Raw genomic sequence first — 17,120 nt, 5'->3', positions numbered from 1 at the left:
ATACTGGTATCCCAAGCTACTCAGTCTGTCAATCGATCCCCCGATTTGGCTGCCTCTTCAGGAGTACCTTCGGTCGCAGCAGCAAGGGACGGTCCTCCACCCGAACCTGTCCAGCCTCCACCTCCATGCGTGGATATTGAGCGGCGGCAGTTGATGCCATTTGACTTGCCTCCTGAAGTCTGTGATGTCATTCTGGCAGCCAGGCGTCCCTCCACTAAAACGGTATATGCCTGCAGGTGGAACAAATTTGTGGCATGGTGCACAGCAAAGGCTGTGGATCCCCTTTTCGCCCCTCTTTCTGAGGTTCTCCTCTTTCTTCTTTCCCTGGCCCAGCAGGGCTCTGCTCTGGGCACCATCAAAGGATACCTTTCGGCTGTTTCTGCCTTCTTACGGCTTCCTGATCAGCCTTCTCTTTTCAAGTCCCCTGTTGTAAATAGATTCTTAAAAGGCATTACGCACATGTTTCCTCCTGTCCCTTTCGTAATGCCTCAGTGGGACTTGAATCTGGTGTTAACCTATCTGATGTGCGCTCCTTTTGAGCTAGTTCATAACTGTCCTCTTCGTCTTCTGACTCTTAACACTGCTTTCCTGGTTGCCAGAAGAGTGAGTGTGCTCCTGGCCCTTTCATCTGAACCTCCTTTCCTTTCTGTTCATCCAGACAAGGTTGTTCTGAGCACTCGTCCTTCTTTTCTTCCTAAGGTGGTTACTGCCTTTCACATCGGGCAGTCCATTACCTTGCCCACCTTCTTTCCGCCTCTGCATCTCTCGAAAGAGGAAGAGAGGCTCCACCGTCTGGACCCAAAACGGGCGCTCTCCTTCTATCTGGACCGCACAAAACGGTTCCGGGTGGACGACCAACTCTTCGTTGACTACGTGGGCGCTAAAAAGGGGCGGGCAGTGCACAAGCGGACCATCTCTCGGGTCGTTTTGTGCATTAAGGCCTGTTATTCCTGGGCGTGGCTTCGTGGCGAATCACCATGGCCACTTGCTAGGGCATCTTCGGAGCCCTCCTTCCCTACCCCATAAATCCGCCGCACAAATCTGACTTACCGGTGCAGATTCGTGAACCGGAGGTGTAGCGGTGCCCGGTGCAACAATCCCGACCTCTGACGGCCGTGGTGGGCCAGAGAGAGATACACGGCCCGCAGCGTGAAGGAAGCCGGGGCCTTGCGTGGTGGTGCCGGCCGCCGTGGACGTCGAAGGTGCCGGCATGCCCCCCTACTTCATCACCGGGGCGGTGGAATGTCTACGTTAGGCTCGCCCGAAGCCGGGAGCTCCACCCCGCCCGATACTGGCCCGGCTATTGAATTACAGAGACAGGGACACGATTCTCCAAGCCGCCAGGGTCGCTCCTTCTATCCAACTGGACAATTCGGACGTTACCTTCTTTCCCGACTTCACTCGGACAGTTCAGATGGGTTGACGATCATTCCCGGATGTCAAGCGAAGGTTACGGGACAGCGGTCTGTAATACGCTATGCTCTTCCCCGCGCGTCTACGTGTCGAGTCTGATGGAAAAACTCGCTTCTTCGACCTACCAGAGGTAGCATCTGATTGGTTTGACAGCTGGAGGAACCCGACGGAAAGAAGCTCCAGCGACCACTGAAATGGACAGTGTACCTGCATCGGGTGTCCTTTGACGGTTCCGAGCCATCTTCTCTCTTCAGAAGCTGGCCTCTGCTCACGGCCTCTTGACATTCGCAGGTGCCAAACTGTACAGTTTAATATTGCATAACTTAGTATTCTTTATTTTGGCTTTCCTTCACACAATGCACCAATAATTTGTTACGGTGGGGAGGGGGGGTTAACGGGGCACTAAAGCCTCCCCCCACGTTCTTCTTTTAGACTCATTGTTGGGTGACAGGCACTCTGCATTATTTAAGATGAGGAGTTTTGAGCCCAGAGTGCAGGGAAGCAGGGTGGGGGCTTGTTGGGTGGAATTGTTTTTTCTTGTTTCTTATTTTTTGCTTTCTCTCGATGGTATAGTCCCTATCTGTGAAGCACATTGTCGCGCTCTACTTGTATGCCAATGGGTACGCAGCGGAACAAAGAAGTCCAAATCTTAAGTTGGAATGTTACCGGGTTGGGGGACAAAATTAAGAGAAGTGTGGTGTTGCAATATATCAAAAGACTGTCACCGGACATTGTCCTGCTTCAGGAAACGCACCTAATCGGGAATATGTGTAAAGCGATGCACAGGTGGGGATACTCAATGGTGGCGCACGTGGGCTTTGCATCTAACTCAAGAGGGGTGGGCATTATGCAAAAGAAAGCATTCCCTCTATCTGTTACGTCCACCTACGTAGATGACCGAGGGATGTATGTCAGGGTCACGGGCACATGGGAGGGCCAAACCATAACTTTCCTGTGTGTGTATGCGCCCCCTGGGCTACAATCTGTAACATTCACTGACCTCAGTGCTATGCTGCTAACGCTGCCTGATGGGCACCTCGTACTCGGTTTAACTCAGTCTTATCGGGCTCGCTAGATAGGCACCACCCCCGTACAATGCCCCAGGCCGCCCACTCTTTTTCTTGTGGCAATGGGATTAGTGGACGGATGGAGGACTTACAACCCGGACAAGGTTCAGCACACCTTTCACTCCTGGGCGCACAACAGTCTCTCCCGCCTTGACTACATAATTGTCACCGCTTCCCAAGTCACAGACATCCATGAGATCCGGCATCTTGCCAGAGGTATATCTGACCACTCCCCCCCCCCTATGGGTCCACATAGTTTTAGATCACACACAAGTAGGACGCATTGCCCCTATAAATCCCTGGCACCTCAAAAAACTCAAAATACGTAAAGAATTGATTGTCTATCGACGACTATTTCATGGAAAATGAACACCCTGTCGAGTCCCCTCAAATACTTTGGGAAGTCTTTAAAACAGTGGTCCGAGGTCAGGCCCTTTCCCTCCTAGCAGGAGCAAAAAAGGAAAGGTTAAAGGACATCTCGGACGTTGAACAAGAGATTTATCGTCTTGAACAAGACGTTAACTCTGATGCCACGCCTGAAGCGCTCCATGCACTCCGTCTGCGCCAAGACGAATACCGGGCTGTGGTCACCGACCGTGCCAAATTAATGGGGCAAGAAAGACTGGGGAGACAAAGCTGGGAAACTGATTGCCTGGCTTGATAAAAAGGAGCCCCAAGATATAGCTAACCAGTGTGCAGCCCACTTTCACTCAGTCTACAGCTCAGTGGCACCATTTACAGACACAGACTCCTCAGACCTCATAAAAGATATCTCCCTCCCTACCCTCTCAGACGCTGACCGAACATTTCTAGATAGCGCCCTTACCACTCACAAAATTGCATTAGCGATACAAGCGCTCCACCCGGGTAAGGCCCTTGGACCAAATGGTAATTCAATTGAGCTGTACAAGCTCCGTCCTGACAAACTAGCCCGTATTTGAAATCCATGAATAATGACAGTTTGGAACAGGGATCACTGCCCCTCGACCAGAGAATTGCGACCATTGTCACAATATACAAAGACTGAAAACCCAAAATGAACGGTGCCTCCTACCGCCCCATTTCATTGATGAATTCAGAACCCAAAATCCTAGCTAAAGTACTCGCCAATAGATTAGTTAAGGTGATAGGAGATTTGGTACATCCTGACCAATCAGGGTTCATGCCAAGGAAGAACACTGCTCTAAATCTGCGCAGAGTGCATGGGGTGCTGTGTAGGGCACCGACCATACGTGAAGATGCAGTCAGTGTCCCTGGATGCTACTATGGCATTCGACACACTTGAATGGCCGTATGTTTTTGCAGTACTTACAAAATTGGGGTTTGGCCTGCTATTCAACAGATGGGTGAGATTACTTTACAGCGCGCCCATGGCACAAGTGGTTGTGAATAATAAAAAATCTGAGACCTTCACGCTTAGTCGAGGAACCCACCAGGGTTGTCCCCTCTCTCCCTTGTTTGCTCTGGCCCTCGAACCCCTTGCAGCATGGATCCGCAAGGATGTAATGATCCAAGGGATGCGATGGTCGGTAGACTGGGAAGACCGCATCTCTCTATATGCGGATGATATCCTCCTTTATCTCACCTCCCCCAAGAGATCCTTGATTGCCGTATTCGACATCCTGGATGTTTTCGGCAAGTATTCCAGATTTCGAGTCAAGTGGCAACAATCTCTTATATGTTCTCTGTGTGGGCCCTCCCCCGCTGCCCCGAGACTGCCCCATACCGATAGTTACAGAAGGCTTTAAATATCTAGGCATATTCATTTCTCTCGAGCCCGCAATCAGATACGCCCGCAACCTTGTCCCTCCCCTGCATAGACTTACGTGACATCACAAATTGAAAGTCACTCCCACTCTCTCTATTAGGCAAGGCAGCCCTTTTTAAAATGATGTCCCTGCCCAGTTTCCTCTATGCCTTACAAAATTCGTCTGACCCTGTCCCAAACTCTTACTTCAAAGAAATTGAAGGACTCTAGAGGGACCATCTTTGGGGCGGGAGACCGCGCATTGCTCTACCAAAACTCGCGCTCAGTTGGTATGACGGTGGAATCAGACTACCAGATATTAAAAAATACTACTGGGCAGCACACCTCACAGCAATAAACCACGGCACCTACGGCCGCCCTGACGATCCAGGGTTCTGTATGCATCGTTGGATCCTTCCGAACGGGGCCTACACCCGAGCACTGTATTTCAAACCGGACAGATACTCACTTACTGGACCTACCAATCACACAGTTAAGATCTGGCATGCTGCAACCAAATCGCAGGGCTGGAACAATAGGTTGACTCTCGCCACACCCTTGTGGGATTCACAAAAGCTAGGGGATTTGGGTAACTCCAAAGGTTTCGACAAATCGGACCTAATTGGCATCTCTCACATTAGGGACCTAAGGGGTACAGGGGGCGTGAAGCCTTTTGACGCCCTCCAAAGTCAACACTCGCTGGCAGACTCAGAGTTTTTCCAATACCTGCAAGTCCGTCACGCACTACAAACAGTATTGCCCTGTGACTCCTCTCCACCAGATAGCTCCCCACTGGAGGATAGACTGCAAGATGGGCATCTGCCCGAAAGGGCTATATCCCTAACCTACCGAAAACTTATCAACAATATGGGCGATCCCCTAATCTCACTGCGGGAGAAATGGACTGGAGATGGCATCGAATTGGACGACGAAAGTTGGCAGACGGCGGTCTCCTCCCCTAAAACGGTTGCTATACCTGCACGGCTTCGGCTTGTGCAGCTAAAAATCCTGCATAGAATCTATGTAACAGGCCCTCAACTGGTACACATGGTTGGTCAGACGGATGGGTCTTGTAGACGGGGTTGCTCTCAACTAGGCATATTCATGCAGGAATACTGGCGTAAGGTAAATATAGTCATGAGTGAAACATTGGAGGTCGAAATCCAGCCAGAAGCGCCCAGATGCCTTCTTAACATTTGGGAACCGACTGACCTCACCACACATACCATACACTGAGTCACGCTCGGATGTATGGTCGCTAAAAGGAATATCGCACAGCTCTGGGGGACCTCACATGCACCCACAATTGCAGATTGGGAAAACGATCTTGATTGGTGCATGCTAAGAGAGAAGTCTATATATATATGGTCCGGTGTTGTCCCCGAAAATGGACCAAGATATGGGCCCCTTGGAATGCATACCGTGGAAACATTTGTACCCCCCCTCGTGACCAGGACAGTGATGACTCACCCTCCCCGTGATTTCCTTTGCATTATCCTACTGTATTTGTATGTATATTTGTTTTCGCTGCACCCTTTGTATTGACCTTTGTGGAACTATACCTTGTTGTCGAGTCTGTTTAATAAAAAGATTTATTTAAAAAAAAAAAAGGCCTGTTCCATGGCTAAGAAGGATCCTCCTGTGGGGCTGAGGGCCCGTTCCACTTGGGCCACAGCGGCTACTACTGCCTTGGGACGGGGAGTCCCTCTGCAGGACATTTGTCAGGCGGCAACGTGGGCCTCGCTGCACACGTTTGCCAAGTATTACTGCCTGGACAGCCAAGTCCGAAGAGACTGCTTCTTTGGCTGTTCCGTTCTCCAGGACTTCCTGGTGTGATCTTGGTTCGCAGACCCACCGCCGGGGTTGGTGTGGCTGGGGTATCTATTCTAAGGTAAGGAATCTAACTAACGTGTTTCTTTCAGATGAACAAGTTACTTACCTTCGCGAACGATATATCTGTAAGAAACATTAGTTAGTTAGATTCCTTACCGCCCCACCCATCCTCCCCGTTCTGCGAACTGATATCTAGGGTTAAGGTCATTCCTTTGAGGGCCCTAGTTTTTGGCACCAGTATCGGTTTCTTGCATGGCTCTGCGTTCCTGGCGCGGAAAGCTATGTACAGAACTGACGTCCGCACGCAAGGGCGGCGTCTAAGTACTCCGACGTCATCCCGGCGATCACGACACCGACGACTGACGCGGAGTTGCAGACGCCGCCTACCGACACGCAAGGGTACTGCTGACAAAGTCTTTCCGGATCCAGCCTGACGCCTGGGGATATTCTAACTTAAGGAATCTAACTAACTAATGTTTCTTAGATATATCGTTACCGAAGGTAAGTAACTTGTTCTTCTAGAGCAAAGTCTTTAAGCATTGAATTAGCACAGTGCCATCCATGCCGAGCTGTAAAATAACAAAAGCCTTTCCACTCCAGGCACAGTATTACAGCTTTAGATTCGCAAAATACCTTCCAAGTCAACCTGGAATGCAAGCAACCCCTGACACCTGTTTCGCTATAATTATATCTCTTCAGAGAGGTTTAGCTTTGTCCAGACAGAAGAGAGCACCCAATAGAAGTCAAAACAATACCCTTTCAGGGTTAGGGTGTCACATTAAAGACTTTGCTGTAGAAATGACAAAAAACATTGTCCCTTGCTAGATCGGTGTGAACGGCAGTGTGCCAATCCTATGCTTAAAGACTTTGCTAGAAAAACAGACATTTGTGTTAAGCAAATTCAGAGTGTCGCTGGTGTTGTGTTGTAGGATGCTCTATACTGGAGGTGCTCTCCACCTAAACTTGGATACTACCCAGAGTTTTCGCGTGTGTGTGTGTGTGTGTGTGTGTATATATTTTTGTTTGTTTTAATTTACCACCTGCTCTTCGGTGTTTTTGGTGCTAATTTCCCTCCTGGGCAAGGTTCAGCTGCTACGTGTAACTTGCTACTTTTTCTGCACCTGATAGAACCTCGTAATGAGGACCTAAATATTCTCTATAGAACCATATTTACATTTTCCTTGTTTCATACAAGACCTCGCTGCCTGCAGGAGTTCTTCAATCCTTTGTGGCAAACATGTTGGTAATCCCTAAATTCCCAAAAAAATTACAATTTTTGGATGTAGCTTGTCTGTACACGTTACTAAATTGTGAAACACTATACCTGTTCATCTGAGAGCAATGTCTTGACTCCCATTTTAGATTTGGCTATGTTCTCAGATTATCTAACTCTGGTATTCTCATTTTGTTAAGTGTTAAGTCATCATGATGGCTTCAATGCTGAAACTCCTTTGGTATAGGAGCACTTAATAAATCGTTATAGCATGCAGATTTTCTTTGAAATTTGCTTTCTCTTTAAAAAAAAAAAAAAACTATACTTTCCACTATTCCCTTGCACTCCAGTGCTTTTCAAGATGGTGTTGAGGTAAAGAAGTGTAAGCACAGCCAGAGAAACCTGCAGGATACTAACCATTGTGGGGAAGTATGGAGACTTTTACTAACAAGTGTGCAAAATAAAAAATATCCACATACACAACTAAAGTATTTACAATTTTCATTGCTTTGCGAGGAATTTCTTGTGAAATTATTTTTTTGTTTGAGATTTCCCAGCTAATCCCTTCGTAGCATCAAAAGTGGATTGTTATGAATACTTGCAACTGCAAATTCCTCACCTGTAGAATATTCCCCGGGTGCCAGACTGTATCCGGAAAAGCAATGTTCCCATATGCTGGAAGTTGGTGTCATGTGGCTCTGCGTTGAGTACATTGCTCCCTGAAAGTGATTGTGTGGAGCCGCATATCAGCACCATCCTTGCTTAGCGATGTCTGTACCTTTCTTTCTTGTACTTCGTTTGCTTCGCTCCTTTTTGTTGGTTGACAAATTCCTTTCAAAATTCCAGTGTGCAAAGGAATGATTGATGACCCCTACAAAGTCTACAGGGTTCAAACCATGCCATGGCTTTTAAAACCAGATGCCTGTGACAGACCTGCATGCCTTTTGCCTCTGAACTTGTGTTTGGTCTCAAGACAACTCCAAGTTGTGCGAAGAATGTGCCCTCATGCACTCGAAGATGATCCAGGACCATGAAGCGAAGCTGTATGTCATGAACACCAAAAGAAGTCTTGAACACCAAAAGAAGTCTTGAACATTGCAAATGTCCTGCTCCAAGTGGAGGGTACATACTTGTTCAGCCATTTCTGGAACAAATCCTATTTGTGATTGCAGGGGCCTCAAGTTGGGTTTTTACTGGCGGATTAGTCTTTGGCACTGTCTGCCAGCACCGGCCTCTGGTTCTAATGACTTCCACTCCAGCTCCAAGATCAGTGACAGTTCTTTTTCCACCGACGCTGTACGCGATGAGTCCCTGTCTATTCCGGTGTGCAATCTCAAACCAAATGTGCTTTGACCCTCGACCGAGGTCACGCCTTTACTTCACTCCCAGTGCACTCGGTTCCAGTACATTCTGATTCAGACAAACTCTTTTGCGGTGCCTTTGTCACAGGCTTCATCACCTTCTTTGGTCCAATTGTAATCAACCCTACAAGGACGATGGAGGTGACGACAATGCCATTTCCATAGACTTGTAAAAGGCCAGTGTGCTGGATACCTCTCAGGACACAGGATTGGTGTCAACCCTTACTCTCATTTGATGAAGCCCTGACTGACACCCTCATGGGTACTTAGGCAAAGCCCTGCTCTTGCCCACCAGTAAACAGACAAGTGGCCAGGTGCCATATTGTGGGACAGGGGACCCAAACTTTCCACCATCTTCCCTGTGTTCTTTGCTCCCTTGTACCCCTTTAAAAAAGGAAACAACACTCCATTGGCTGGATCTCAAGAGAGCTTTGAGCTTTTATATTGATAGCACCAAAGATCATTGGGTGGACCATCTACGGGGGATTCTCCGAAACAAAGAAAGGCAAGGTGGTGATGAAAAGGACTCTGTCAAAGTGGATAGTCTTCTGCATTAAGATCTGCTAGGACTGAGGGCTTATTTCTCCAGAGCCAAGACTGCTACCACTGCATTGACATGTGGAGAGCTTGTTCAGGCTATGATTTGGGCATCAGTGATTTGCTTCATGAAACACTGCGGCTTTGACCTCCAGACTAGACCCTCCACTTTCGGGAGGTACTGCTTTGGTATCTATTCTACAGGTGTGGAATCTGCAGTTGGAATTATCCATTGGAAAAAGAAGTTGCTTACTATCAGCAGCGCTCTTTAACACTCTTTCTGGTGGACACACTATCTGGTGGTGGATTCATCAGTGCCATCCAACCTCCCTGTTCTGTGGAATGGCCTCTTTTACCATTTATTAAGTTCCTAAATGAAAGGTATGCAAACTGGTACCTGGTTTCTGTGCATGGGTGATGCTTATATACGCCTCCACTCTGTGAGTTCCAGGGTGGAACAAAGTCATTGCGGAGCCGTTCGGTGCCACCTAACTTGAGCCACTGCTTTGAAATTTTGCAGATCAGGTCTGGTGTTTGAGGAATATTCTACAGATGAGGCATTTTCAGTTAGAATATCTACCAAACGGAGCGTTATCAAAGGAGAGTAGCTTTTCTTTTGCCAGTTATTGTGGAATATTTCACTGTCTTTTTTTAACTTCCTAAAGTTAGTACAAGTGAACTGTGCCATTTTTCCACACCCCTGCATTTTTATACAGTTATGTAGCTGTGTATAATCACTATTTTCAAAAGATAGCTAGCTTTTTGTGTAAATAAGTTGAAGCCAGTGTGTGGCACATTTAACTTTTCATATTAGGGTCGCTGTGCTTAGCTTTTTAAATCTGCCATTATTACCTTTATTATTTCAGCAGTCTAATGCTATCTCCCACTTGTTCAATACAATATATGGATGGAATGGGCCCCAAAATTGAGACTTGTTCAGGCAGTTTATTTCTGTTTTAGAAATTTGTGCAGCACGTGGCATGTTTTGTTTTTTGTTTTCTTTCAGAAGCTGGAGATCAGGCTAGTGAAGCAGGATTTTCAAGCTCTCCTGTAGAAGCACCTCCAAGCAAATCACCTTCTATGCCTTCCCTTAATCAGACTTGGCCAGAAATGAATCAGAGCAGTGAGGTTCGTATCCCTTTCCAGTTAAATGGATTTATTTTCAGCTAATTGTTTTAGTAATACTTTGCAACATTTGTGCATTCTTCATCAAATACCATCTTTCCCAGGTTGGTGGTTTTATTGTTTTTGCTAATCCTATATACTCTATAGAACAATAGTGCTTGACTCAGTGAAGATAGTGAGCAAAAGCTGCTGCCCACAAACCATGCATTTCCTAAGGCTGGATGTGCCACAACATGAATCCAAAAATGTAAAAAAAAAAGAAAAATGAAATTACACATGTGCCAAAACCTGGAGAATAGAATTCAAGACCAGTGGTAACATATGGCTTATATGTGTTTTTCCCTGGGATGAACTGCAGGCTCCATCTGGAATGCATGTGGATGATTGATCTGATTAATAAAGTTTAACACTCGAACGCCTGTACTGGTTTACAATTTTTAATTTGTTCCCAAAAGCAGAAAAATAATTACTTGGATGAGAGAAGCACAATGCGGACCCAGTTTTTTCCTCCCAAAAAATGTACATTCAGTCAGTCTTCTTTTCTTCTCATTTCCTTAGAGATGGAAATGTGTATGTATCTTGGTCATAAGTTCATTTTAAGAGTTCTGTACTTAAGATGCTGCACTGTTTTAAATTGTGTGTCCCCATTTTCCATAAATATTTTAAAGTTTAAGTAATGGGATATTTGGCTTCGTCCTAAGGTTAAGCTCTCCGATCCTTGCCATATTGTCGAAGACCCAAGCAGCTTAATGTGGGTCCCATGGAGCCGAGAGATGCCCCTGCTGGATTACCATCTGCGGGAATACCCTTGATGCCAGCTGGGCCCTCTGGATCCGTCCCTTGACTGACGCCAACAACGATACTGACTACGACCTCAGTTCCAGGCCACCAAACTTCTTCTCAGTAGGCACCGATTGAAGAGGAACCTATTGTGTTCTCCTACTCCAAGAGAGCACTCCATCGATGCCACTCAAGATCTACACCAGTGCTGCCCAGATCATACCCAACTGCACCAGGCTTTCCACCTTTTCCTGTTGGAGGAGATGACGAAAAGGGCTATGGCTTCCTGGAGGAAAACTGGTATGAGGAGCTGGGTGAGGCCAGTGGCCTGCACACCTTTCCAGACACTGGCCTGATTTCTGTTCCAAGCCCTGCCATGGATAAAGGCGCATCTTTTGCGACTATGATCAGAACAGAGTGTGCGCTAATTGTAGCATCTAATGAACAGAGGATGTAAGTTGCCGACTGTCATATGTCAGTCCGGGTCCTGCTGGACCTATCGGCCACAGTTGACACCGTCAACCATGAGATTCTGCTTACCAATCTAAAAGAGATTGGAATAAGAGGTGTGCTGCTCAAACGGTTCAAATCCTATCTATCAGAAAGATGGCAAGCAATAACTCTCCTGCCATATGTATCCGATTACAAGGCGATTAAGCACTGAATCCCTCAAGGCTCTGTCTTAAGCCATATCTTGTTCAATATATATTTAAGGCCTCTGCTGACCCTGACTAAATTCTTTGGGATACCGTTTGTAAATTATGCAGATGAAACCCAATTGATAATCTCACTAGATAAGTTGGACATAAGTCAGATAAACAACTTCCACTCGTGTGAAAGAGATGGCACAATGGCTTCACCATAACATGTTGAAATTCAACTGAGTTAAGACAGAAATTCTCAGCTTCTCTCTAAAAAATGTACAAGACCAACTCCCATCAAATTTCTGGCCTTGGCCAATGAGGTCGGCTCCGGAATCTGTAAATTCAGTACGAAACCTTGATGACCATGTTGACGAGCATCTCTCAATGAAAGCACAGGTTAATTAAACAGTAGCAGTATGTTATGGTTTATTAAGAAACTTAAAGAAAATTGTCCCAATGCTTCTCCAACCTTTCAGAAGGCTCGTGGTACAGGCCACTATACTGAGCAGACTGGACTATTGCAATACCCTACTTCTAGGATGTCCGGAATAGCTGCTCAAAAGGCTTCAAAGGATCCAGGTGCTGACTGCTAAGCTTGTGTTAAACAAAGGGAGAAGGGACTCCACAACCAGAGCCAGAACGCTGCAGGAACTCCACTGGCTCCCAGTAAAGGAGCTGTGCATATTGAAAGCCCTCTGTATACTACATAGGGTTTTACATGGCACAGGACCCAAGGCCTTGTAGCTAAAAGTAAAACCCTACAGACCAGCCCGAAGGCTGAGTTCATCTGATGCCTACCTGGTATTGGTGCCTCCTTTTAAAAAGATAGTTCAGGGTGGCAGAGCTTTCCAAGTCAAAGCTGCTCAACTGTGGAACAACATGCCACTATATCTAAGGACAGATCCAAATCTACTAAGTTTCAGGAAAAACTTAAAATCATAGCCTTTTCCCTGTACGAAGGACAATTGTTGACAGAAGGACTTAGTTTCACTCGTCCCAAAAGCGCCATGATGCCCTTGGGTGATAGTGCGCTTTATAAATGACTAAGAATATTCATGATGCACAGAGAAGTGGAGGTCCTTGACCTACAGCTACCCTCCATCGAGGTCAAGACCAACGTCTTGAGAGAGGTGCTTCTACTGCGGGCAAGCTCTTTTGAGCCCCTGCTCTACTTTAATGAGGCCATCACTTATGTTCTACTGGGGACCGGGGCCAAAAACCCACTGGATGGTCCCGTATACAGAATGTTTGCCTGATGCCATGGCCCTGCCTTTGGAGAACCGGCCATCCTTGTGCAGCATCCCTCTTCCAAGAGCTAGGTGGTACAGGCCTCGACAGCAAAGACAAACCTAAGTGCATCCCTAACAACCCACTGTATAGAAATCCACGAGGCTGGACTTCTTTGGGAAGAGGATCTTCTTTTCCACCAGTTTGGTATTGCGATCAGTGAACACCGCAAGTCTCTTGGGACAATACTGCCATGCCTTGTGAAATTGTCGTGCAACTACTGCCCATGCTTCCCGAGGAAAGCCTGGCTATCCTGAACCAGACATTGGCTAAAGCCAATGATGCAGGATAGTGCACTATTTGGTGTGGACTGAAAACCACTGATTCATTAGACAGAGCCATGGCCTCTTTAGTGGCACTCCACCTCCACTCCTGTATGTGGTCCACTGGGTTTTCAGGCAGTGGTAGATGGTGATCTATGAAGGTGGCGGGGTGTAATACCGGCCAGGAGTTAACCCCATTTTTTTGAAAATGTGCCCGACTTATACTCCCTTCCTCTCACATTTACTCCCTTCCCCCTCACATTTACTCCCTTCCCCCTAACTCATCCTTAACCCACAATCTCTCACTTACTCATACTAACTCCCATTCACTTTACCTCATGCAGAAACATACTCGTACTCACTGATTCACATTCTTACTACGACACTTACACACACACTAACTGATTATGGGGCTTGGTGCAACTGCACCTGCTGCACCATTGATAGCTACACCCGTGATCCACTTCCCTTCCCTCTCCCAACCTCCAATCAATCACTCATTCTAAAATGCTCTTTCTTTCACTCACTCATGCTCACTTTCACTCACTAATACACACTCAAACTCAGATTCCCACTCACTCACTTTCATACTCATTGACACTCACAAACATGAAATGAAATGAGAACGATTTAATGAGCGCACATATGCCCCAAGGCATCAAGGCGCTAGTGTCTAGTCCTAAGGTAATACTTGACAGATAACTTACTCAAAGTTACACAGTTATTGTTTGTCTCCCTACAGGGTAAAGAACCAGGTTTTGTTAATGCCTTTCTGAAGGGAGTATGCATATTCAGGCATGTAAGTTACAGAGGAAGTTCCAGAGCTTAGCTGCAGCCACCTAGAAAGCTCTGCTTCCCCATCATTTTTTACGAAATCTGGGAACAACAAACCGATTAAGATCTACAGAGCGAAGATTTCTCTTTGGAGTATACCACTGAAACATGGTTTGATTGGTTCCAGGTCTCGCATTATAAAATGCCTTATGAACAATTCCTTAAACAATAATGGACTTCTTCACTGGAAACCAGTTCAGATCGACCACACCTTTAGCGACCAACTGATGGTTGGGATGTCTAAGGTCAGTCTTGCTGCTGCATCTTGCTCCATTTGCAGCTTTGTTTGTGCCGTTTTATTAATCTCGAGGTGAAGCACATTGCAGTAATCAACCCTGGATGAAATTACTGCTAGAGCTACTTGTTTGTGTCCCAGAAGAGGAATAAACAGAAAAACTTTTCACAGAGTTCAGATAATCCAGACGCAGATCGTGACGGTACGGTTGTTCTGAAGTTTCAGTGATGATCATTATCCAGGATTACTCCTAGAATTTCTGCTGATTCCTTGGGCATAGGAGGTGCCCGCAGCATATTACACCACCAATTCTGGTTCCATAAAGTTTGTCTGCGCCCAGAGATCAGAACTTCTGTCTTATCACCATTAAGCTTCAAACAGTTTTTGCCCATTCACGTGGCCACTGCCTTCATGCAGTTGCTAAAAGTAACTGCAATCGCATCCATGTCTTTCGTGATGGGCACTATAATTTGTGCGTTGTCGGCGTGCAACACAGCCTGTAGCCCAAAATTACTGTATTAACTTAGGCAGTGGAGAGACATAAAGATTTAACAAAGTAGGGCTCCGGTATGAGCCCTGAGGAACCCCACATGGCAAGGAGAATGGTTTAGATTTAAATTGGTTTGCAGCGACCCTCTGGGATCTATTTTTGAGAAAAGAGCAGATTCAGTGCAGCATCTTCTACTCTGAGTTGCTGTAATCTCTTGGTAAACAGAGTTGGCGAGATGGTGTTGAAGGTTGCATATAGCTCTAGAAGGATCATAGCCGCCACCTGCCCCGCGTCAACTAGACAGCTGATACTGTCCATGTGCAGATACCAGGGCAGTCTGAAGCCAAATTGAGACACATCCAACAGTCCTTGTTACTCTGCATAAGCCATAAGATGCTGGTTTAGGTGTTTCTCCAGGATCTTGTTCGGGGTGGGAAGCATGGAGATGGGGCGATAGTTCTTCAGATTGTTGGGATCTAGATTGGGCTTTTTTAGTAGTGGCCTAACAGCTGCCTCTTTTCACAAATGCGGGTAGCAGCCTGAGCTAATCGCTATATTCATAATAGATGTTAATGGTTCGGCTATATTAGGTGGGGCAAATATTCAAATGGCGATCCAGACTTTGTTACAAGGTATGACTCCTTTTGCTCATGAGTGAGGTGAGCAGTAGCAACTGGAGTTGTTGACGAGTAGCCCGGCGGGCAGAGGGTGGGGAGGGGGGAGCATAGAGGTTTAATACTTTTTTTTAAAACTTACCTGCACCCGGCCGCGTGACTCTCTTCTGCTCCTCTTCTTCAGGCTCCAAGAATGCCTTGCGGCCAATCCAGAAGCTGCCCTCAAACATGAGCGCAGCTTCAGGATTGGCCTGAGTGCCCTCGATTTGCTCTCCAGGACAGACTGGGAGTCTGTGCCTGCGCTCTCCAAACCAGAATCACAGCTGTATTTCAGAGCGCTTTCACTGCGCATGACGGTTTGGCTGGCCTGAGACGCCTTGCTAAATAGTCATGCTCAGTGAAGGGAGTGCACCTGCCACTCCCCTCAGTGTCTGTTAAACTCCAGGCTCTGCCCCCAAGACCCGGCAGGAAAGGAAAAATAAAACAAGTGTTTATTATAGTTTTATTTTTCCTTTCCTACCGTTTTTGGTGGGGCGACTCTCCTCCGTCCTAGTGGAGGAGCCACCGCTGGAGGTGAGGAAAGCGAGAGCGCATCGCTGAGTCTTTCTTCTGAGCCTCAGAAGTTTCTGGAATGCTCACCTGTGCCTGCAAGCCTAATCGTGCTAATGTTTGAGTGTCTGTGTTTGAGGATTCAAACTCTTTATAAATGTTAATAATTTTAGTGTGAAAACAGTCCGTTAACTCTTATAAGCACTGTGTTTTTGAGGGAACAGGAGTAGCTGAAAGCAAGTTTTAGTACAGTAGTGTGATTTTTCTTCCCTGATGGCTATTTTGTGTTTTCTGATGGCCATCTTGTTTAGATTTTTTTTCTGCTCCTCATAATGTTTCCGCCACAAGCGTTCTGTCGTCGACAGGCCTGCCTTAATGAGTCTTAGTCCTTCTGTAAACCATGGGGTCGTAGGCAGTTTCCTCAGGTTTCCAGTTGCTTTAATGGGCGCTGCCTCGTCTACGGTCAAACTCAGTCAAGCTTAAACCTCAGTAGCACCCATGTCCACATCTTCAGAGTCTATACAGTGTTTGTCTCTGAAGGTATTAGAGCAAGACTCTGCCAGTACCCCCTTCCAGTTCCTTTTGAATGTCATGTTATTATTGGAAGTGTCCTCCTGCATATGAGGCAGAAGGAGTATAATCTTAATGGTGTTGCCTCCTGCTTTGCCAGTCTGTCATCATTTGAAAAGATCCCATCCAGTGTGTGTCCTCTTGCATGTGTGGGGTCTTGACCAACTGTGAGGCAGGCCATTGTGTCCTTAAGTGATCTGGAGTCTCGACTACTGTCATCATCCAATTGAAAATTAAAATCCACAATAAGAGTAATGTTATTTTTTGTTAGGAACAGTTCAATATAATATGCAAGTTCTGTTGGAAACATTGATCACGTCCCAGGGGGTTCTATACACTAGGATTCCAGCAAACGAGTTGGTAGATTATATTTTTATAGAGAAGTATAGAGCCTTGCATGGACTCACACACTTAATAGTCTGCCAATGACAGCGACCTTCTGGTCTTCCTACCCTGTCTTGTCTGAGGGCTGTACATCCTGATGGGATGGCATCTACTAGATCGGGACCAGATGAATCATTAGCCCATGTTTCTGTGATAAATACCTAGTCAGGGTCA

The 17,120-nt window shown here is 46.5% G+C and overlaps 1 protein-coding gene across 20 annotated transcripts in view; it reads left to right on the top strand.

Annotated features, from left to right (window-relative positions):
• The window catches only part of REPS1 (RALBP1 associated Eps domain containing 1), an 894,243-nt gene that overhangs the window by 407,727 nt on the left and 469,396 nt on the right, over positions 1–17,120 (top strand). For all 20 annotated transcript variants that reach the window (XM_085612456.1, XM_085612466.1, XM_085612457.1 and 17 more), the window contains one exon: positions 10,178–10,299. In XM_085612456.1, the coding sequence (XP_085468582.1) occupies positions 10,178–10,299 (122 nt within the window). The remainder of the gene's footprint in view (positions 1–10,177; positions 10,300–17,120) is intronic.

The sequence above is a fragment of the Triturus cristatus genome, chromosome 6 (assembly GCF_964204655.1).
Source record: "Triturus cristatus chromosome 6, aTriCri1.1, whole genome shotgun sequence".
Taxonomy (NCBI): Eukaryota; Metazoa; Chordata; class Amphibia; order Caudata; family Salamandridae; genus Triturus; species Triturus cristatus.
The sequence above is the reverse complement of the archived record's forward strand: the minus strand, read 5'-3'. Positions and strand labels throughout refer to the sequence as shown.